This window comes from Phoca vitulina, unplaced genomic scaffold, assembly GCF_004348235.1.
Source record: "Phoca vitulina isolate PV1807 unplaced genomic scaffold, GSC_HSeal_1.0 scaffold109, whole genome shotgun sequence".
NCBI lineage: Eukaryota > Metazoa > Chordata > Mammalia > Carnivora > Phocidae > Phoca > Phoca vitulina.
Window position 1 is genome coordinate 266,535 of NW_022589812.1, and position 23,202 is coordinate 289,736.

The 23,202-nt window shown below is 40.8% G+C and overlaps 1 protein-coding gene across 3 annotated transcripts in view; it reads right to left on the reverse strand.

Annotated features, from left to right (window-relative positions):
* LOC116628013 (serine/threonine-protein kinase SMG1) overlaps positions 1 to 22,994 on the reverse strand; it is a 102,030-nt gene extending 79,036 nt beyond the window's left edge. For 2 of the 3 annotated variants that reach the window (XM_032398040.1, XM_032398039.1), the window contains exon 1: positions 22,543 to 22,994. In XM_032398040.1, coding sequence (XP_032253931.1) covers positions 22,543 to 22,631 — 89 coding nt within the window. In that variant the 5' untranslated portion in view covers positions 22,632 to 22,994. The remainder of the gene's footprint in view (positions 1 to 22,542) is intronic. The other variant, XM_032398041.1, reaches the window with a different exon arrangement.
* Between the last annotated feature and the right edge of the window lie 208 nt (positions 22,995 to 23,202).

Genomic DNA, 23,202 nt, shown 5'->3' on the forward strand with positions numbered 1-23,202 from the left:
ACTCACCCACACGCTGACACACAGCCTTTCTTCCCATCACCCACACATCATGGAACAAGTAAATGTCCTATCTACAGCAACGCTCTGAATCCATACATTGCCCCTATTTTCTGAGGTATGCTGTGGATCTTCCACTTTGCTACTGCTCATCACTCAGCAACACATGAGCACCCTCGAGTCTTTCCTTTCAACAACAAAAGTCAGAATCTTGGGGATCCTGGCTGGCTCCATCAGAGCATGCGACTCTAGATCTTGGGGTCACGAGTTCAAGCCCCACACTGGGGCATGGAGCCTACTTTAAAAAGGGGGGGGGGGGGCAAAAATCTTAACGCCCTTTTTCCTTCTAATTCTCATTGTCTAGACTCTTCACAGCCAAAACTCTTGGGAAAAATTTACCTTCCTCATCTTTGCTCACTTTTCAATTCACTGTAACCTGGGTTCCACCATCAATACTCCAGTGAAACTGTTCCTGCCAAAGGGGAGCTGCCACTTGTGGCCTACTTGTCTCTAAAATTCCATAACCCCTTTTTAGTTCATCTTGCTCAATGTCCCCTGATGACTTACTTTTGACAACTGTCTATTCACGCTCTCTCTCAATACCACTCTAATTGTTGTTGTTGTTTTTTAAAGTAACTTTAATTCCAGTGACTCTACTTTTTCCCAGTCCAAGTACTTTCTTCCTTCTTCACCTCCTTTCAGCTTAGAGTTTATGGTCTATCATTTCAATAACACTCCTGCCGATCTCCTTAACCCCCCTTAATATTTTCCTCACCAATCTGTTAAAATTCCAACCCTGGATAAACCCTAGTATCAGTTATCCATCATCCATAAGTAAGCACCACATCCCCAGGTCCTCCAACGTTCATCTCTCATTCTCTACATGCATTATCCAGACCTGCCCCATTCTCTTCAGATTCCAAAATACTCTCCTAACCCCACTACACACACACACACACACACACACACACTTCTCTGTCTCTCTGGTTCACCAAGAAAAAAAAAGATACCATCACACATCTGCACCCAATTCTAAGCCTTGATTGGGATTCCATCTACTTCCACCTTCTCTTAACTTTGCAAATACCCTTTTCTTCTTTCCCATTGAACTGAATCTTCTCTTTACACATGTAAAATTTTCTGATGTTTCCCATTTAAAAATACAAAAACATATTTAAAAAAATATTAGAAAACAAAAACTCCATCAATCCCACATGACCTCCACCAAATAATCTGCCTTCACTCTCTGCAAACTAAGAGTTGTCCCTACTCCCCACCCTGTTTTTTCACCTCTACTGGCTCCTCAATCCACGCTGATCCAGCTTCTGCCCCATTACTTTCAGCAAAACCAACTATGAGCCCAGGTTGCTAAACACATACTTCAGGCTTTATCTTACTCATCCTCTCAGCAGCTTGCACAGGGCTGCTAAGTAGAGTTAAGCAGGCTATGGCCTGCACAAAGGTGTCTTGCAGAGGAATGAGGTGGGCTGAATGAAAACCTCTTTTTAAAATTCTTACAATAACCCTCTGTGCTGAGATCCTGAGAATTCAAAGTAACCAGATTCTTCCCTTCCTCTGGCTTATGGGATGAAGTACTCTGTATTTCTTCCTACCTGGTTCTACTTTCTCAGGAACTTCTGAGGGCTTGCTCAACCTCCTCTACCAAACCCCAAAATCTTGAGGTATCTCAAAGCCTGACCCTAGGCCTCTATTCATCTCACTTTGACTTTCTCATTTAATCCATGCCAATGGCAATATTTACCACCTGTATGACATCGGCTCCTAGATCTAGGGCTCCATCATTGACATCCACTCCGAGGTCCAGACCTATGTACCCAACTGTTTAAAAACCAATCTCGGGGCGCCTGGGTGGCTCAGCTGGATGGATAACTGATACTAGGGTTTATCCAGGGTTGGAATTTTAACAGATTGGTGTGAGGAAAATATTAAGGGAAGTTAAGGGGATTGGCTCAGGTCATGATCCCAGGGTCCTGGGATGGAGCCCCGCATGGGGCTTCCTGCTCAGCAGGGAGCCTGCCCTTCTCCCTCTCCACTCCCCCTGCTTGTGTCCCCTCCCTCGCTGTATCTGTCAAATAAGTAAAATATTTTAAATAAATAAATAAAACAATCTCAATGTTCTAATACCTCAAACATAACAACTGGCTCCTTTCTTCCTGGAATCCCCATTTTAATAAATGGTGCCATCATCTAACCACTACTTTCTAATAAATGGCACTATTTGATCAGTCAGACGGTATGTTTCCCACTTCCAATTCTCATCTCTATCCCATCTCTCCACCACATTCCATTATTAGTATCATAAAACACAAATCTGATATCCTCTCACTGCCCTTATCATCCCATGTACCTTACTTCCCTTTTTAGCTAAATCTCTACCAACCACCCCTTTTACACTCTATGCCCCATCCAACCTAATCTTTCATTGCCACAGAAAGAATCACCTTGCTCAGCCAGTAAGCCTGGAATGGCTTTGTCCTCACTCTTTGCTGACCCTAGCTTATTTCTCTTTATCCTCCAAGCATCAGCTTTCCTTTGAAAAGTTTCTGATTCCCGAGTCTGGCTAGTAGTCCTGCTATATATGTGCTACCAGAGAACCTAATAGTCCCTTTAGCTCTTAGATGATTTGAGAAGCTTATTTAAAGTTGTTTTTTTTTTTTAATTTGACAGAGAGACAGTGAGAGAGGAAACAAGCAGAAGGAGTGGAAGAGGGAGAAGCAGGCTCCCCCTGAGCAGGGAGCCCAACACAGGGCTCGATCCCAGGACCCTGGGATCATGACCTGAGCCAAAGGCAGATGCTTAATGACTGAGCCACCCAGGCGCCCCATTAAGAAGCTTATTTAAACGTGTTCTGCCAGGAGACTGTAAATACCAGAAGGGCAGGGGACTCTCAGTGTTGCCTACCACACATCCCCACTGACTGGATGGCATATAAATTACTTGTTGACTAAATGATCACCCATTCTCATAACTGAGGCCTTTCAACTGTGGAATACAGTTCCCTACCTAACCTAAACAAATACTAACTTTTCTTCAACCCACACTTCCTCTACAAAGCATTCTATCAAAATCAGTATTTTCTTGATCGTTTACTACAAGAGCATTGACTAAGAGCTTATGACCCCAAAAGGTGAACTAAGATGGTTCCAATCCTGTAAGAATTTATAATCTAGAAAGGAAAGAACTATAAAGTCAGTTGAAGTTCCAATTAGGAGTATAAAATGCTCTGTGATTTCAGAAAAAAAAATCCCATTATCCAGCTCCTTCCTCAAACTCTCAAAGTATGGACCACACTAGTTTGCACTTAGTAGTTATATTTATATACTAGCTTCGATTTGCTCACTTGTTTGAGATGTTAGCAGAGGGTACTATATTACACCACACAACTTTCATAGGGAAAAGAGAACAGCATAGTGGCTGCAGCATAGAGAAGGGAGGGGTACGGACAGACTAGACGATGATCTTGGTTCAAACTCTATTACAATTATTTAAATTAAGTAAAAATTAGTCTTCTAAGTTAAACTTCCATAACTAAAACGTGATCTGTGCATATGATCTTAAGAGTAACTTTCATGGGGCACCTGGGTGGCTCGATCGTTAAGCGTCTGCCTTCGGCTCAGGCCATGATCCCAGAGTCCTGGGATCGAGCCCCGCATTGGGCTCCCTGCTCAGGGGGAGCCTGCTTCTCCCTCTCCCACTCCCCCTGCTTGTGTTCCCTCTCTCGCTGTCTCTCTCTCCGTCAAATAAATAAATAAAAATCTTTAAAAAAAAAAAAAAGTAACTTTCATGGGGTGCCTGAGTGGCTCAGTCAGTTAAGCATCTGCCTTCAGCTCAAGTCATGATCTTGGGGTCCTGGGATGGAGCCCCATGTCCAGCTTCCTACTCAGCAGGGAGTCTGCGGCTCTCTCTCCCTCTCCCCTCCCCCCACTTGTGGGTGCATGCGTGCTTTTTGTCTCTCTCAAATTAAATAAATAAAAGCTTAAAAAAAAAAAAAAGAGTGACTTTTATGAACACAGAAAAAGCCACCAAAATTAGAAACAGCTGGCTTCAGCAATATATTTAAATGAATTCTGAATTTTTATTTTATAAAAATATGCATTTTTAAAGCTTTATTTTTGTCACATCAAAGGGCACTATCAAGAGTGAAAAGACAACTCACAAAATCAGCAAAAATATTTGCAAATCATGTATCTTCTAAGAGTCTAGTATCCAAAATACATAATGAACTTCTATAACTCAACACAAAGACAATCCAATTTTTAAATGGGCTAAAGATTTGAACAGCTATATTTCTCCAAAGATACACAAACAGCCAATAAGCACATGAAAAATTGCTCAACATCATAAGTGATTAGGAAAATGTAAATCAAAACCACAGTGAGAATTCACACGCACTAGGATAGCTGTAGTTTAAAAAAAATATATATATATCAGTGTTGCAAATATACTGAGAAAATGAAATCCTCCTACATAACTGAAGGGAATGTAAAATGGTACAACCACTTTAGAAAAACTTGGCAATTCCTCAAGTTAAGCAAAAAATTACCATTTGACCCAGCAAATCCACTCCTAGGTATATGCCCAAAAGAGCTGACAACAGGTCTTCTCACAAAAATTTGTTATGTGAATATTCACCACAACACTATTCACAATAAACTAAAGGTGGACACCCAAATGTCCAACAGAGGATGAATGGATAAACAAAATGTGGTATATCCATACAATGGAAGATTGTAAATTCATGTTAAGATTCCATAAAAAGGAATGAAGTATTGATACCTGCCACAATATGGATGAACCCTGAAAACATTATGCCAAGTGAAAGAGGCTAGAAACAAAAGACTACATAGTACATGATTCCATTTATACGAAATATCCAGAATAGGCAAATCCATAGAGAAAGCAGATTTGTGGTTGCCAGGGGCTGAGAGAAGGGGAGAATAGGAAGTGACTACTTAAAGGGTACTGGGTTTCTGTTTGGGATGATGAAAAGTTCTGGAACTAGATAGTGGTGATGGCTGCACATCATGAAGTACAGCTGACCCTTGAACAACACGGATTTGAACTGGACCAGTCCACTTACGTGCAGATTTTTTTTTACAATACATACAGCACAGTACTGTAAATGTACTTTCTCTTCCTTATGGTCTTAACATTTTCTTTTCTCTATTTTATTATAAGAACACAGTAAATAATATATACAACACACAAGATATGTGTTAGGTGACTACTTATATTATTGTAAGGCTTCCTTTCAGTCAACAGCTGGCTATTAGTAAAGTTTCAGGGAAGTCAAAAGTTATATACAGATTTTCAACTGGGGGGCAGTGGGCGGTGTCAGCACCCCAACCCCCACACTGTTTAAGGGTCAACTGTACTTGGTAGACTGAATTGTAAAATAATAAAATTTATGTGCATTTTACCACAATTTTTTAAAGATTTAGGACATTCTTGGAGCACCTGGGTGGCTCACTTGGTGGAGCATTCAACTTTTGATCTTGGGGTCATGAGTTTGAGCCACACATTGGGTGTAGAGATTACTCAAGAATTTTAAAAAAAAAAATCTTTTTTTTTTTTTTTTTTTTTAAAGATTTTATGTATTTGAGAGAGCGAGCACAAGCAGGGGGAGCGGTAGGCCAAGGGAGAAGCAGACTCCCCGCTGATCAGGGAGCCTGATGTGGGACTCGATCCCAGGACCCTGGGACCACGACCTGAGCCAAGGGCAGACACTTAACTGACCGAGCCACCCAGGCATCACCCCCCAAAAAAAATTCCTTAAAAAAAAAAAATATTTATGGCTTTCTTGAAAAGATTAAATTATAGGGGGAAAAAAAAAAGACCAGAGGTTATCAAGGGCTGAGAGTAGATACTGACTACAAAGGGGCACAAGGAAATGGTTTAGGATGATGGAACTATTCTATAGCTTGACTGCAGTGGTCATTTTTACAACATTACATACATCTGTCAAAACTCAAAGAACTATATAGCATGTAAATTATACCTCAATAAATCTGACTTTTTAAAAATTTTTTTAAAGATTTTATTTATTTTGAGAGAGAAAGAGAGGGAGAGGGAGAGCACAAGAGTGAGGGAGAGGGGCAAAGGGAGAGGGAGGAGCAGGCTCCACAGAGAACCATGGTATCATGACCTGAGCCAAAGGCAGACGCTTAACCAACTGAGCCACCCAGGCGCCCCAATAAATCTGACTTTAAAGGAAACAGATCTTTACAGTAAAGGTATAAAAAGATAAGGGAAAGACTGTTGATTTATTTTTAATACTTCAGTATTTCAGGTCTTACATTGCCTACCATATTTAACCATTCTAAGTGGAAAAGCAAAACATGGCACCAGCTTTAAGTCACTGTGCTTTCCAGTGAAACCAAAGCCTGTTAATGTCTGAATTAATTAATCAGGCCTAAGAACTGGAACTTAAAGCTCAGAAAGGATTAGCCTAGCCAAGGTACAGAAAGAAACAAAACAGCCCTTATATCAGTAAAAAGACAACCGTTACCGACATTAACAGTAAAAAATTCTAAATTTCTGGCAAAATAGCAATCTCACTCTATCCATGCCTGAGAAATACCTAAGATAGTCCCTATAGCACTTTATTTTCATAAGAAATGCACAAAAAGAAACGCACTATAAATTACTAATATTTTATCGCCTACCCATGTTGATAGCTTTCAAAACTGTGGCTAAATTCTTATTGACCACTGAGACAGCACAAAAACATTGTTTTAGAAAGAGTCAAACCACTAAGGCTGGTAAAATCAGGGAATCACTGGCTGAGACAGACATGAAAAATGCACTGCTAATTTAAGTATACCAAGGCTCTGTACCTCGTCTAGCATAAATTCCTATCTTACCAGGTATTAAGAATATTTGCAGTTATAAAATCTGGTATGCTTTCAATCTCCAATACAAATGTGAATTCAGGGTTCTGTATTTAACAGAAATAATTTTGTTTATGCTAAATAAAAGTTCACCTAAAGGTTCGTGAATCTAAGGCACCATGTTAATTTGACTCACTTTCTCCTGGCCTTTATTTTTAACACAAGCTAGCTGACTGCCTTAAAAAGAAACCCTGCTTCAGCTCCCATTTGTATCGCTTATCTTCCTCTTTTGTCAGCAAGTCCTGGAAGTACTTTAGAAACATCCCATTCAGCCTGGGAAATAGCCAAGATTGAAAGGAAATCTCTTACTCCATGACCTCCCTAGCAGAGGAAGGACAAAAAGACTGGAAGTCTACAAAGAAACCTGTCCACCCCTTCACCCACACCCCCTGAGGTTCTCCAGTTAAATGCCAAACATAGCCCGTTAAAACAGAGAAGGTTAGAGAAGAATCACTAACAGTTAAATACTACAGAAATCCCAAAAGGAAGAGTCTTGAAACCAGACTGGGATTCTATAAGCAAGGAAAAGGCAGAGGGTTTTATCAGTATAAAAATGTGTGCAACTGGGGCGCCTGGGTGGCTCAGTCTGTTAAGCATCTGCCTTCAGCTCAGGTCATGATCCCAGGGTCCTGGGATCGAGTCCCACATCGGGCTCCTTGCTCAGCGGAGAGTCTGCTTCTCCCTCTCCCTGTCCCTCTTCCTGCCGCTCCCCCTGCTTGTGCTCTCTGTCAAATAAATAAATAAAATCTTAAAAAAAAAAAAAATGTGTGCAACCACCTTTAAAAAGTCCTGAAAATAGGCAAATACTGACTGTAGAGTTATTCAGATAAAGTCCCTCTAATAGACTCAAACGTATCCCCAAGGGACTGATATGCTTGTGAGATTCTCCAACAATTACATATTTTAAATCTTCCCTTTAAAAATAATCCTAAAAGGCACTGTAGTCTCTTTCAAAAATAAAGGTACGGGGGCGCCTGGGTGGCTCAGTCATTAAGCGTCTGCCTTCGGCTCAGGTCATGATCCCGGGATCCTGGGATCGAGCCCCGCATCGGGCTCCCTGCTCAGTGGGGAGCCTGCTTCTCCCTCTCCCGCTCCCCCTGCTTGTGTTCCCTCTCTTGCTGTGTCTCTCTCTGTCAAATAAATAAACAAAATCTTTTAAAAAATTAAAATAAAATAAAGGTACTGTGTAAAAGTTAAACATTACAACTTTTTTTTTGTCGGTGACACTGGTCAAGAAAAATGATGTGGTTGCCAAAAATCACTTGTAACACATTAAGAAAAACCAAGTATTATGCAATTTAGACATGCATACTTTTAAAGAAAACTATTATCAAGTTAGGCACTACTGCCACATGGTACAATACACCCTACAAATCTTGGGCATAGTCAAGGTTTTAGGGTATCAATAGAGCAATATTCTATCATGCAGCCCTTGACATGTAACGTATCTTAAATATGATGGCAATTATGGAAAAAACACTTACTGAATTTCATATTCCACACTAGTAATTCTTTTTCTTTTTTTTTTAAGATTTTACTTACTCATTTGACAGAGAGAGCACGCGTGCACAAGCAACGGGAGCGGCAGAAAGAGGAAGAGGGAGAAGCAGACTCCCCACTCAACAAAGAGCCTGATGCGGAGCTCGATCCCAGGACCCCGGGATCATGACCTGAACAGAAGGCAGACACTTAACCAACTGAGCCACCCACGCGCCCCTCCACACTAGTAATTCTTAAAAAGAGGAAGAAACTAACAGAAATATCTTCAGGGCATTCTCAAAGTATACACATTACCCCTCCCCCAACCCTCTTAATAAATAAATATACCTTAGAGAAGAATCTAAAAAAACCTTGGTTCTATACTGAGACAACAGGTGGACTTTTAAATGGACTCTGATTCCTTTCAACATCCCCTATAACACCTATAAGACCTAGCTCTGTAGGTCTCCTGGTGTACGATGGTAAAGAAACATACTACCTGTAATCAGAGGTAAATACATACGGTAAACTCTCCTACTTAGACACTGGGACCTCTGTTTTAGGGGTAATCTTTAAATAACTACTTCCTACTATTTAAATAAATAGAAAGGTCTCATAAATAAGTCTCAAAAGATATGGTCTCCTATATCAATTAGCTGGGAAAGGAAGATACTTTTCAAAATAATCACACTATTCTTCTATTAGAAAATTCATTAAAGGAAGACAGTTTTGGTAGTTACTGAAACATACTAGCAAGTGGCAATCAAGTGCTGGGAAACACTGTGCTCAGCCACAGCAAGAAATATATTGAGGTATTTAAAAGTATTTAGCCTTGGGGCACCTGGCTGGCTCTGTTGGCGGAGCGTGCAACTCTTGATCTCAGGGTTGTGGGTTCGAGCCCCACACTGGGTGTAGAGATTACTTAAAAAAAAAAAAAAAAGGACAAAATAAAAAAAAGTATTAAGCCTTAAGTTTAAGAAAGCTATGAAACAGTACAAAATCATCGCTTCAGCCACTTTAAACCCACAAGGTCTATACAAAGGGCATCTTTTTTTTATTGTCAGATTTTATACTAAACAAGTGGTTTAAAAATAGAAATTTTCGTAATTCCCTTTTACAACAAAAGAGAAAAATCAATGTTTCTAGATACAAAGTTTCTTAGGAGACATCATTTACTGATTGAGTAAATTTATAGTGACATAATTTAAAATAGTACCAAAATCTCATGATAGCTTAATACTGTATATATTCTCATAAAAACGACATAAAATTTCATTAATTCCTATCTATTCCTATCTTTGTTCAGAAGATATATGTGGTTTTTTTTTTTTTTTTTTTTTTTATTGAGAGAGATAGTGATAGAGCATGAGAGGGGGGAGAGTCAGAGGGAGAAGCAGACTCCCCGCTGAGCAGGGAGCCCGATGCGGGACTCGATCCCGGGACTCCAGGATCATGACCTGAGCCGAAGGCAGTCGCCTAACCAACTGAGCCACCCAGGCGCCCTGTGGTTTTTTTTAAGTACTTCAAACTATTACAGTGGCAGAGTATATCCTTTCTATGATTTCATGATCTATCCCCCCTACTCCCTTTTTTATTTAAAGAACCCTGATTCTTTTTTTTAAGACTTTATTTATTTATTTGAGAGAGAGAGAGAGCACGAAGGGGGAAAGGGGAGAGGGAGAAGCAGACTCCCCGCTGAACAGGGACCCCTATGTGGGGCTCAATCCCAGGACCCTGAGAACATGACCTGAGCCGAAGGCAGACGCTTAACCGACTAAGCCACCTAGGCGCCCACTCCCCACTCCCTTTAAAACATTAATACCAGATGGTGGAGAAGAGGGGGAGCAATGCGGCATTCAACTGGAATTCTTAAAGAATTAGGTCTTTAAATTCCAACTGTATAACAAAAGTTAACCAAGGTACAAACTACCTTTTAATCCACACCTTCTCTATTTATTCCACTGGCACCTGCCCTCCAATGAATGCAAGTAGTCACAAAGATTAGATTCTTTTTTTCTGGCTCACAATTTCAAGTGGCATCAAGTTCTTTAAGTGTGAACAGTAAGATAAAGAGAAAAAATATAGAATGATGCAGATTTACAGTCAAATTCCTCATTAGCCAACTTGAAGCAGGCTTACATAATGGTAAGCACACTAAAAAATGGAGAAAGAGAACCACTATTATACTGGAGAGCAATTAATTGCATATCCACACATTTTTTAAATAAATAATATCATTTATCACAATATTTCATATAAATAATACTTAAAATGACATACGCCACACCTAATAGAAATTTAACAATTATATGTGCTTCGATTCATATACACTGAATTATTCATACTCTTTATGAAATCTTTAGAATTACTACACACACATATGCACACACACGAGTACTAGAAGAAAAAAAATGAACTCATGAATCACTTAACTCTACCTTTGAAACTAGCAATAACTGTATGTTAATTAATTGAATGTAAATAAATAAATAAAATAAAATTTTATTTTCTTCTTTAAAGATTTTATTTATTGGGGCGCCTGGGTGGCCCAGTCAGTTAAGCGTCTGCCTTTGGCTCAGGTCATGATCCCAGAGTCCTGGGATCGAGTCCCGCATTGGGCTCCCTGCTCAGCGGGAAGCCTGCTTCTCCCTCTCCCACTCCCCCTGCTTGTGTTCCCTCTCTCGCTGTGTCTCTCTCTGTCAAATAAATAAAATCTTTAAAAATATATATATATTTTATTTACTTACTTGTCAGAGAGAGCGAGTGCACAAGCAGGAGGAGCAGCGGCAGAGGGAGAAGCAGGCTCCCCAATGAGCAAGGAGCCTGATATAGGACTCAATCCCAGGACCCTGGGATCATGACCTGAACAGAAGGCAGATGCTTAACTGTCTGAGCCACCCGGGCGCCCCAATAAAATCTTTAAAAAAGTATACAGTAAGTTAAAAAAAAAAAAAAAATGAAATGTGAACTAGAGTGTGAGTGTGCGCATGCGTGTAATAAATTCCAAAACTTTTTGAGGAAGAGATAAAAGAGGGAGGATCTTTGAAATTCCAAATTTGATTCAGACATGGCAACATCTAAACAGCATTTGTGTAGCACTTAAATAATTTTGAAAGTAATTTTCCAAACCTGAACCCCCATAACCCTACATCTTAGGGAAGGCAAGAATTACCTCCTGAGAGGAACAACTGGGTAGTGCCAATACAAAGGACCTTTGTCTTCCCATTTTTACTCCACTGTTATTTTCATGACACCAGCCTCTCCTAAGATAAATATATGTGAAGGATCAATACTAAAAATGCATATACTCTTAAAAATAAATACACCTGAAAGAGGAACATAAAACACACCGGTTCTATTTCTAACTTCTCCAATCCAATTATACTACGACAGCAAATGGATTTTTAAATGAACTAAGTGTGGGAAGAACAGCACTACTGGTGTAATTTTTATATCCTAATAACAGTAAAAACATAGGAAATACTAGCATTCCAGTAACTATACAAGATAGGCCACTTAAATAAAGGCTTCTTTTACAAAACTTTGTTTTACAGTCAGCCATTTGGTTACTCTCCACACATACAACCTTTATTAAACATAACTTCAATTTTAATTTCAGTATTTTTTTACGATTTTATTTATTTGAGAGAGAGAGAGAGAAAACACGTGCAGGGTGAGGGGCAAAGGGAGACAGAGAGAGAATCCCAAGCAGACTCCCTGCTAAGCACAGAGCATGACTTGGGGCTTGATTTCACAGCTCTGAGATCATGACCTGAGCCAAAGTAAGAGTTGGACGCTGAACCAACTGAGCCACCCAGGTGTCCCTTCATTTCAGTATTTTCAAAAAAAGGAATAAGATATCACACATTAAAATGCTATCAATAAAAAAAATAAAATGCTATCAATATTTCAAATTATGACAGAATTAATCATTTTTTCATGGTCAGAATTCTAACTCAAGTCCTTCAAAAACAATAGTGTCTTAAGGTGGATTTCTTTTTTTTTTAAGTAAACTCTACTCTCAGCATGTGGCTTAAACTCAACCCTGAGGTCAAGAGTCACATGCTCTACAACTGAGCTAGTCAGATGACCCAAGGTAGATTCCTTTAAACCCGACTGAAGAATAAACACTGAATCTCAAGTTTCATAGTCCTGCTGTTGGGAAACCTGCTACACTTTCATTTTTCTTCACATTTACTTGAAGAATATAAAGACAGGCAAGAAAAATTCAACTGCACCATACTATGTGATACTGGTGATCACTGGGATTTTTTTTTATCAGAATCTAACATGGGGCGCCTGGGTGGCTCAGTCGTTAAGCGTCTGCCTTCGGCTCAGGTCATGGTCCCAGGGTCCTGGGATCGAGCCCCACATCGGGCTCCCTGCTTGGCGGGAAGCCTGCTTCTCCCTCTCCCACTCCCCCCGCTTGTGTTCCCTCTCTCTCTGTGTCTCTGTCAAATAAATAAAATCTTTAAAAAAAAAAAAAGAATCTAACATAATCAGAGTCCCATTCTACAGAAATTTGACACCTTTCCCACAATTAATAGGTTTTTCTGTCTGAATTCTGGCAAATCTCAGGAAGCCAACATAGAATCTGGCATTAGGGCAATGAATCTGAATGTCCAGTGTTAGAATCAAAACAAAGAGTCTGGAAATAAAGTGTTGCACCTCAGACAAGGAATTCCAGGATTCATATTATCAGGAACATAAAACAGGGAGACCCTCAAAAGAAGAAGAACAGCAAGAGTTGTTCATGGGGTGTTTCAAAGAACTAAATATTCCAAGATGAAAGTTAAAATTTTAAACACACAAACACATCCATCTTTTAAAATCAGATGGGAGGGGGTGTCTGCCTTTGGCTCAGGTTGTGATCTTGAGGTCCTGGGATCCAGCCCGGCGTTGGGCTCCCTGCTCAGTAGGGAGACTGTTCTCCCTCTCCCTCTTCCTCTCTCCCTGCTCGTGCTCTCTTCTCAAATAAATAAACAAAATCTTTTAAAAATAAGTAAATAAATAAATAAAATCAGATTGGGGCACCTGGCTGGCTCAGTGAGTAGAGCATTAAACTCTCGATCTCAGGGTCGTGAGTTCAAGCCCCATGTTGCACATGAGGCCTACTTAATTAAAAATAACAAAAAGGGGCCTACTTAATTAAAAATAACAAAAAATTAAATTAGAAGATTAAAATGCTAAATATAATATAGAAAAACAAATTTTCAAGGAACAAATTTAAATAAAAGAGAAAATATTAAATTCAAAAGAGCTTCAGTAAAAAAGACAATGTTGCCAATGCTGTCATATATGGAGGAAAAATGAGTATCTTGTCAGTATATAGTCCAAGCCATACTTATTAGTGGAACCTTCTTCCCATTCAATAGAAAAGGTATTAAGTATTTTGGATTTTTAAAAATATGCAAACACACATGAATATAAATTATCTTAGACCACTGTAGAGCCATTAGTAATTTTTTTGTGAACTCTAAGAGCACTGCTGAGGTTCTTTTGAGATGCTTAAAAGAGAGGCACCTGGGTGGCTCAGTCAGTTAAGCATTGGACTCTTGATTTCAGCTCAGGTCATGACCTCAGGGTCGTGAGATCAAGCCCTGAATTGGGCTCCGCGCTTAGTGCTGAGTCCACTTAAGATTCTCTCTCTCCCTCTCCCTTTGCCCCTCCCTCCTGCCTGCCCGTGCTTTCTAATAAAATCTTTTTTAAAAAAAGATGCTAGGGGCACCTGGGCAGCTCAGTCGGTGAAGCGTCTGCCTTCAGCTCAGGTCATGATCCCAGAGGTCCTGGGATCGAGCCCCACGTCGGGCTCCCTGCTCCGCTGGGAGTCTGCTTCTCCCTCTGCCTGCCAATCCCCGTCTCATTCTCTCTCTCTCTCTTTCACTCAAATAAATAAATAAAACCTTAAAAAAATAAAATAAAAATAAAAAAAGATGCTAAAAAGAGGGCGCCTGGGTGGCTCAGTTGGTTAAGCGACTGCCTTCGGCTCAGGTCATGATCCTGGAGTCCCTGGATCGAGTCCTGCATTGGGCTCCCTGCTTGGCAGGGAGTCTGCTTCTCCCTCTGACCCTCCCCCCTCTCATGTACTCACTCGCTCTCATTCTCTCTCTCTCAAATAAATAAATAAAATCTTTAAAAAAAAAAAAATGCTAAAAAGAAAGAAAAGGAGAAGTAGCGTCTCTTCTTATAAACAAAGAAATAGGGCGCCTGGGTGGCTCAGTTGGTTGAGTGACTGCCTTCAGCTCGGGTCATGATCCTGGAGTCCCAGGATCAAGTCCCGCATCCGGCTCCCTGTTAGGCAGGGAGTCTGCTTCTCCCTCTCCCGCTCCGCCTCTTGTGCTCTCTCTCTCTCTCTCTCTCAAATAAATAAATAAAATCTTTAAAAAAGGGGCGCCTGGGTGGCTCAGTCGTTAAGTGTCTGCCTTCGGCTCAGGTCATGATCCCAGGGTTCTGGCATCGAGCCCCGCATCAGGCTCCCTGCTCAGCAGGAGGCCTGCTTCTCCCTCTCCCGCTCCCCCTGCTTGTGTTCCCTCTCTTGCTCTCTGTCAAATAAATAAATAAAATCTTTAAAAAAAAAAAATCTTAAAAAAAAAAAAGAAATAACTTAGGAAGTTCCATACCAAAAAACAAAACAAAACAAACTTTATTCTGATACCAGAAACCTCTCTAAAAAAAGATTTTTAAAATAAACGCAAAAAAGCCTTTAGGGGCACCTGGATGGCTCAGTCGGTTGAGCTTTTGGCTTAGGTCATGATCTCAGGGTCCTGGGATCGGGTCTGCATTGGGCTCCACACTCAGAGGGGAGCCTGCTTCAGGATACTCTCTCCCTCTGCTCCTCCCCCAGCCCGCTCTCTAATAAATAAATCTTTAAATAAATAAACAAACAAACATGGGAAGCCTTTAAAAGGTTTTTAAATAGGGGCGCTTGGGTGGCTCAGTCAGTTAAACATCTGACTCGATTTCAGCTCAGGTCATGATCTCAGGGTTGTGAGACTGAGCCCCACACTGGGCTCTGCAGTGGGTGTGGAGCCTGCTTAAGATCCTCTCTCTCCTTCTCCCTCTGCCCCTTTCTCTCTCTCTCTCAAAAATAAAATATTAATAAATAAAAGTTTTTAAAATAAACATGAGATCCTAGACATACTATGTTAATAATGAATAGCAACATTAAGCTCCAAAAAAAAATAATTTCCAACAAGAATACAATTCCCTTGGGGCGCCTGCGTAGCTGTCGTTAAGGGTCTGCCTTCGGCTCAGGTCATGATCCCAGGATCCTGGGATCAAGCCCTGCATCGGGCTCCCCGCTCTTCAGGAAGCCTGCTTCTCCCTCTTCCACTCCCCCTGCTTCTGTTCCCTGTCAAATAAATAAATAAAAAATCTTAAAAAAAAAAATACAATTCCCTTTTTTGAAAAGGTATGAAGATTAATATGAAAAAGTAATTCACCACGTTGAGAAATCTGTTGATTCTGGAAAATTTTTTTTTTTTACTTTTTTCTTTGGAAGCTCTACTCCCAACATGGAAGTTGATTTCAACTCAGGACCCTGAAATCAAGAGTCGCATGCTCTCTACTGACCGAGCCAGCCAGGTGCCCCTGGTTCTGGAAAATTTTTATTTTTCATTCATTCCCCATCAGCAGGCATACAACAAGGACTCAGGCATTCTAGTGGAATGCCAGAAGGGACAACCCAGTGCTTAACTTTTTAGTGATTAGATTGTTTAAATAATGTACATATATGTACAACAGATATGGGGTAAGATGTCAATGTGTAAAAGACCTTTAAATATGTGAGCAAGGTATTTTTTTCAAGATGGATAAAACCTATGAATCTTAAATGAAAATATTTTTTCTTCTGTAAAAGATCTGGCGACACTAGAACAATGTCTCTTTAAACCTGTTCAATCAGCCTATTTAAATTGCTGCCTCAGGCTAACCAGGCTGCTATACAAGGAACAGCTCCCCTCAAAATGCCTCCCACAGTAACAGTGTTATAAACTAGAGTTAACTCTAAATACAAATTTGCAGAATTCCATTTTCATGTATTTACTTGAGGAAGGACCCTCAAATATCGAGTGTATACTATTTTTTAAGTAAGCTCATGACCCCAAGATCAAGAGTCACATGCTCTATCAACTGAGCCAGCCAGGCATCCCTAGTAACTGATGCACTAGCAGGTAAGAAGGGATGCAGAGGTAAAACCATTAAGATGTATGCACATGTGAAAGTCGTGTTTTATTGGGGATGACACACAGGAAAATTTCATACAGTGTTATGTGCAATGAAGAAAACCCAGGGTGAAATGTTAGAGAAGGATGCCTCTTCTCAGTGAGGGGTGACATTTACGCTGAGACAGCATGAGGGCATCCAGGTCATTGTACTCTGAGAAGAGCAATCCAGACAGTAGCTACAAAGCAAGAACAGTGCATGCAAAGGCCCTAAGGCAGAAATGAACTTCGGGAGTGCTTTAGGGCAAGTAAGACACAGAAGCAGGGGAGAAAAGGACAGACTCAGCCCTCAGGGACTTAAGAGATCAATCACTTAAGTGATAAGCACATGTTAGCTTTCACTGTAGAACTGTTGCAAGAGAAGAGGGATCACAGAGGGCAGAAGTAGCAGGGTAGGAATTTTAAGGTAAGTACAAGGTTTAAACTGGGCAGAGCATGGAAAACAAATAAGCAGCAGTAGGTATCCAGAGGGTAAAGAAAGGTACATGAACCTGCAGCTGATAGGAATAAACTTAGCCAAGAAGAGGCGATCTTGTGTATCCCAGGACTAAAATGTCTGAAGAAGTTAAGGAGCAAGCCACCATCTGAAACTGTTTTCAAATGATCTTTAGATATCCCAATAAAGTATGTTTATAGCAAAAAAGAAAAAAAAAAAGAAAAGAAAGAAATATGTTGAAGACAACAAGATTATCAATCCACAGAAACAATAAGTTGGTAATAAATCATAAGAATATTCTAAGATTTCCTTTCTACAGTAAATTTTAAGGCAAGATCTACCTGTACACAGTTGGGGGGTTGGGGAGCAGGGGTGGAAAGGGAGTGTAATCCAACTGAAAATCAATTATGTATCTGTATCTTGAGTGGGGTCATACATTTGTCAAAATTCACTTAAGATCTATACATATGTCAATATCATCTAAAAAAAAGTAACAGTGGAGTACGAAAAAGAATTCAGGAGAGGAAATACACAATCAACTAATACAAATGGAGAAAAACTAACACTATAAAAACACAAATGTCAAAATAGGAACTTAATAGGTTACACTCCACATTTTTAAAAAATTAAAGCGTAATAAACTTGAATATTTCATATAGAAACTAAACCACAAAATACCTGCAATCTTTACTGTTAGGCCTCATACAAAAGGTGATGTTTTATTCTGTAGTCCCCCCAAAAAAATGAGCTCTGAGAAAACTTTAAGATAGCCAAAGACAGGTAACCAAAATAGTAACAACATGAAGAGACACCAAACAACTGCTTGCGTGAATCCATAAAGGGAGGTCCACTGAAAAGAACCCCAGGTATTTATTTTAGGTGATTAGAAAAAGTAAGAAAGGCAAGTAAGCAGGTATCTACTATATGCAAGGCAGTGAAGGCAGAAAATCTTAAATTTAGAAGTAGTGAGAATTCAAATAAACCAACAAACAAAAAGCACACCCATAAATACAGAGAACAAACTGATGGCTGCCAGAGGGGAGCAGGGTGGGGGAATGGGAAAATGGGTGAAGTGGAGTGAGAGATACACGCTTCCAGTTCTGGAGTAAGAGGAATAAAAGGTACAGCATAAGGAATATAGGGGAGAAAAAAAAAAAAAGTTGTGAGAATTCATTGTTCACAAAAGACACCATGGGGGGCGCCTGGGTGGCTCAGTCGTTAAGCATCTGTCTTCGGCTCAGGTCATGATCCCAGGGTCCTGGGATCGAGCCCCGCATCGGGCTCCCTGCTCAGCGGGAAGCCTGTTTCTCCCTCTCTCACTCCCCCTGCTTGTGTTGCCTCTCTCGCTGTGTCTCTCTTTGTCAAATAAATAAATAAATAAATAAATAAATAAATAAATAAATAAATAAATAAATAAAATCTTAAAAAAAAAAAGACACCATGGACCACACTATATTTTCTGCGTATCATCATTCCATTTAAGAGTCCTAACCTAAACTGAATTGTGAGCAGACCACCCTCAGTCAACACCAGATAACTCATGAGGGGCTTTTGCTTATGGAAATTCCCACATACTGGGCTGAATACTTTTGTCTGAATTTAAATCATGAATTACAAACAGAATATTCAGGTATTTAGCAGTCTCTTTAAGCTATGATTCAAGGCCTACAATACAGCTCCAATATAGCTTTGGACCTCTATCTCTTATCTGTACCACTCCTCAAAACTACCCCATCCTTCTAACCAAACTGGAAATTTTTTACCAAGGACAACTTGCATTTGCCACTTCCTTACTTTGGGGGGGGGTGGAGACCCCCCCAAATTTACTGTTAAAATAGATCAATTTCATGGTCCTGCTGCTCCCTTCTCAACTGCACAGTTTTTCATCCTCTGGCTCTCCAGGTTTTAAACTCTATTAATTACATATAAAAATATCAAAAATTATATCACAATTAATATCCATATAATACTTCACCTTTCCCAAGTCCTTTCTCCCATATTAACCTATAACCTCCTTAAACATAGTGGCTCTATTAGTCATAAAAATCCCTCAAGGATCAATATTTCCTAAAGCCAAATATTTTCATTGCATTAGAATGTTACATAATCTCCTGTTATTAAAATACCGTCCAGTTATGGTCCCAACTTAAAAAGGAACCAAAACAGAAGGGGAAAAAAGGTTCAATTTAAAGATGTAATTGCCAAATGTTTCATGAAGCATATGTTTTATTTTATAATGGAAAAAACAAACTTTCCCCACAAATTAAACACCCATACACAGTTATCTGATAAACCCCCATAGTGTACTTGAAAATCTGTGGTACAGAATTGGTAACCATTAAATTCTACTAAAGCTCTATTTATGGTTATAAAATATGTAACTCCACTTCATTTTTCTTTAATGTATTTCACTGTATTATGTATCTGTGGACATCAAATAGTATACAGATTCATAAAAGGCTGAAGAGACAACTCTGATTTCAAAAATCCAGTTTCTCACAATGCCAGACATACTAGTTTCTGGCTTTTCTACCTTCACAACACTCTTCCTGTTTTTTGGTCTGTGACAACAGAGAATAAAGGTACTTTTACTTTTGATAACTTTAATCTGTCTACATTCTACCAAAAATGGAAGCTATTTTTAATATACAGTTTTATCATTACAGAACTGTAGAAAGATTTTAAGTTTGGGCACTGTAAAACATCCAATATAAATCTGTTAAAGTTCTAAGACTCCAAAGTATAGAAGTAAAATCTTGTTTTCTGTTGACCTGAATGCTTCCGAACTAATCTGTATTTGACTCCAATGTCAAATTAGTCATGTCATTTTGGAATATTAAAACCTATAATAATTATATATTTACTTTTAAAAAGTCATTCCAATCTCTATCTTGATTGGTACAACTAGAAGATTATATTCCAAAACAAAGTCAAGAAAAGGACATACTTTGGCTAGTGGCAATGATAAAACCATTCATTTTGCCTAATCATTCTTAAATCTTAATTGAGAGTATAGTGAATGAAAAGGAAGACTATCAACCAGTGCTTTATAAATGCTTTCTGCTAAAGGTAGGCTTCTATCAAGGATGGGCTTGCTCTTTTGCCATCTGACACTAGTCTATTCAGCCACCTGGAACACTTCCTGTCAATATGTGTGAAGATCACGTGTGGCCATGACTGACTCAACAGTCGGTTTCCAAACTGACAAATTAACACTAAGAGAAACCGAAAAGAATTGCTTTTTTATACCCCACTTGTTCAAAAGTCTAAACCTAAGAAAATAATAAAAATAAAATCAGAGAAGTAATGGTACAGAAAGGCAAATAATTTTTCTAAAAACCAAAATGATTCACATGCACCATAAGCACTCTGCCTGCATTTGAAGATGTTTAGAAAAATAAATAAATATTCATTTAAATAAACCTCTATTCTGTCAGTTAACTGGAGTCTGTCACCTTTCTGAAGAGCGGACAGAATAACAACCTCAAATTTAACTTATGAAAATTATGACTTGGCAAACAAGGTTCTTTACTGGCTGTTTAACAAAACAACTATGGCAACCCCACAAATAAATCAAGTTCTGCTATGCGATACTGTCCTTACTTCTCTGTTCCCTCTTCTACAAAAAAGTCAGATATTTCCAACATCCTAACTGTTATGTTAAACTCCATGTAACGAACTATATCTCACAGTATCCCTCTACCTAGGCAATAAGTTCTGAGACTTTGTTACAGAGAATAGCTTCAAAGAAAGCATACATCCTCTCCCCAACAAACACACCACACACAGCCAAGAAATAGAACATGTGAAAGAAGAAAACATGGATAATATTAATAATTCATGTATATATTCCATAAATATATAAGCCATTCCGTTTCTTATCTGTCAAATGAAGTCAAGTGACCCCAGCAGGTAGCTGCAACTTCACTACTCCATTTATTTAGAATTACAAGCTACAATTCATTCTTTTCCAAAAGCTCTAGGATTATTTGTGAGCACTTCAGTCTTGTAAAGGGATACTAAATTTTTTCATATACGCTGACCACAATACTGCAAAATAATGGAAAATCCACCGTCAAAGAGCTGTCAAATTCAAGTTCATTAATCATCTAATTTCATTAGATGATAGAAAAAAAAAAACCTATTTCACACATTTCAATGAAAGTATAAAACAACTAAGAATATCAATTACAGATAACAATTACTTAAACTAGTCAACTGACTGTACTTAAAGCATTCACAAACCCTAAGTGGTAAAGGACAAGTAAAGCTATGCTTTTCAAACAATTTTTTTTTAAACTACTTTTCAATTCTAGAGTCAAGCATTAACTTTTAAAGTCACCTAATTATATACAAATGTTCTCAACAGACATAAGATTTGGGAAGGCACATTAAACAGACTAAGATGTGTTACCACCCATTCACCGGAAAGATTTTTCTATCAAGTCCTAAAATGTTACATTCTAACATCTTAACAAATTTTTCCAGCACTGCTGAAGTTACATGTAACCATCAGGAAGCCAAAGTCATCCCAACAACCTGTCTTAACACTTACTTGACCAGTTACAGGTCAATCATAATTCAAGTGTGCTTCAAAGTACGAAAACTCCACGAATCAACTAACCCTAAAACATTATATACATTTAGGAAGTTTTTCTAGACACTCAGTCCTAAATTAGGCACAAGTGTGCCCCATGATTAATGATAAACAAAAATGTATATAAAAAAAGTTGATGCTCCAAATATATTCAATTCCAAGGAGGCTCCAAAGAGGTCTGAGACCAAATGCCCTCCATGCAAGAGGAAATTCTCTACTCCTCTCAGGGTCTGCTCAAAACACCAAGTATGAATTGCTCTCCACCAGAGGAACTGCCCCTGCACTTGGGGAAAACTTCATTTCCCAGGACGAGAGTGGTCGGCCCCATCAACAGTCACAACCTCATTTCATGCCCCACAACTGCCCTGCCTAAAGTCAGATTAAACCCCTGGAGTGTTGGGGGTTTTGTTTTTTGAAATATTAACACGTGGGGGGGAGGGCTCACAGAAGGGATCATAGTTAAGGAGCTCTTTTACGTGGGGGCTGAGAGGGTGAGGGACCAAAAAGTGAATGGGTAACAGAGAGGGTCCTGGACTCCCAGGATCCCCCAACTCAAATTCCAACTTGGTGGGTGGTAACCAGAAAGTCCCCCCCCACCACCAGGCCCCTTTCTTCACCCTTCTTGACCCAACTCCTAGGCCAGTGCCTTTGCCGGGCGCCCTGGGTCTCAGCTCCAGCCTCGAAACTGAAATGCAGAGAGGGGAGACATTTAGGCCTCGCCTCCCACGGCCTTCCTCCCCCAGCCGGGGCGGGAGGGGACCCAGGAAGCCGCGCTCGGTTCCCGGGGGGGGGGGAGTGGAGGGCCTAGGCCGCGCCTCCCAGCCGGATGGCCCTAGGCCTCGGCCCGCCCGAGGCGGGGCCCGGGGGTCGGGGCGGCGGACTGGGTGCCGGCTCACCCACCTGGGTTGCCAGTCATTCCAGCTCCGCGGGTACTTGGTGCCGCCGCCGCCGCCGCTGCTCAGCCGAGACCCCGGGGCTCTGCGGCTCATTACCTTCCCCGACACGACATGGCCAAGCGCCGCCGCCCAAAGAAGCGCGAGTCGCCGCCCGAACCGACCGCCGCCGACACTCCGCTCCCGCCCGGGGCTTAGGAGGAAGCCGAAGAAGAGGAGGAGGAGGAGGAGGCGGCGGCAGAGGGCGGGGGAGGCGGACGGCCGTTCCGGGTTCCGCCTGAGCCCGCAGCGCAGGACGAGGCGGGAGTGGCGCCGCAAGGGGGAGACGGAGGAAGGGGAGGCGACGTCTCTTCCAGGGCCGAGGGCGGCCCGCGACGCCGGGACCCAAGAGGAAGAGGACGGCGAGGAGGAGGCGGTGGCGGCGGCTCCTCACGCTCACACAGCCACAGCTTCCCCGCCTCCCGGCTCCGCCCGCCGCGCCGCCGCTGCCGCACGGCATGCTGGGAGCGAGGGGCGGTGCCGGCGCCCGCCGGGCCAGGAGAGGGGCGGGGCCGGCTACGGGGGTGGGGCCGTCCATGGGGGCGGGGCCGGCTACGGGGGGCGGGGCCGGGAGGGCGCAGCGAGCGGGTCGCCCTCCCGCGCCCGGAGCTCGCCTCCACTCCCCGCG